The sequence below is a fragment of the Acanthisitta chloris genome, unplaced genomic scaffold, assembly GCF_000695815.1.
Source record: "Acanthisitta chloris isolate BGI_N310 unplaced genomic scaffold, ASM69581v1 scaffold12418, whole genome shotgun sequence".
In the NCBI taxonomy this organism is placed as follows: Eukaryota; Metazoa; Chordata; class Aves; order Passeriformes; family Acanthisittidae; genus Acanthisitta; species Acanthisitta chloris.
Genome location: NW_008688713.1, coordinates 1,002 through 1,243, shown reverse-complemented (window position 1 = coordinate 1,243; position 242 = coordinate 1,002). Strand labels below are relative to the sequence as shown.

The 242-nt window shown below is 68.6% G+C and overlaps 1 protein-coding gene across 1 annotated transcript in view; it reads right to left on the bottom strand.

Moving 5' to 3' along the window:
* Positions 1 to 9: 9 nt before the first annotated feature.
* Positions 10 to 242, bottom strand: part of LOC103808357 (neuronal pentraxin-1) — a gene marked incomplete at both ends in the record, with an annotated part of 976 nt that continues 743 nt past the window's right edge. The window contains one exon of the mRNA XM_009081139.1: positions 10 to 211. Within this exon, the coding sequence (XP_009079387.1) occupies positions 10 to 211 (202 nt within the window). The remainder of the gene's footprint in view (positions 212 to 242) is intronic.

Sequence of the window (242 nt, the reverse complement as noted above, 5' to 3'; positions counted from 1 at the left end):
GCCGCCGGCCCCCAAAGGCCCCGTGGTGGCCCCCGCCGTAGATGTCGATGTTGGCCTCGGCCCAAGAGATGACGTTGCCCGCGAGTGCCTTGGAGCTGCAGGTGGCCAGGCCGTACACCTCCCCGGGGCTGAGCTTGCGGTCCCACACGTTGAAGTGAGCCAACTCCCCCACGAAGGCCTGTGTGGCGTCGAACCCTCCGCCCAGCGTGTCCTGCAAAGGAGCTGCTGTCACCGGGGGCACA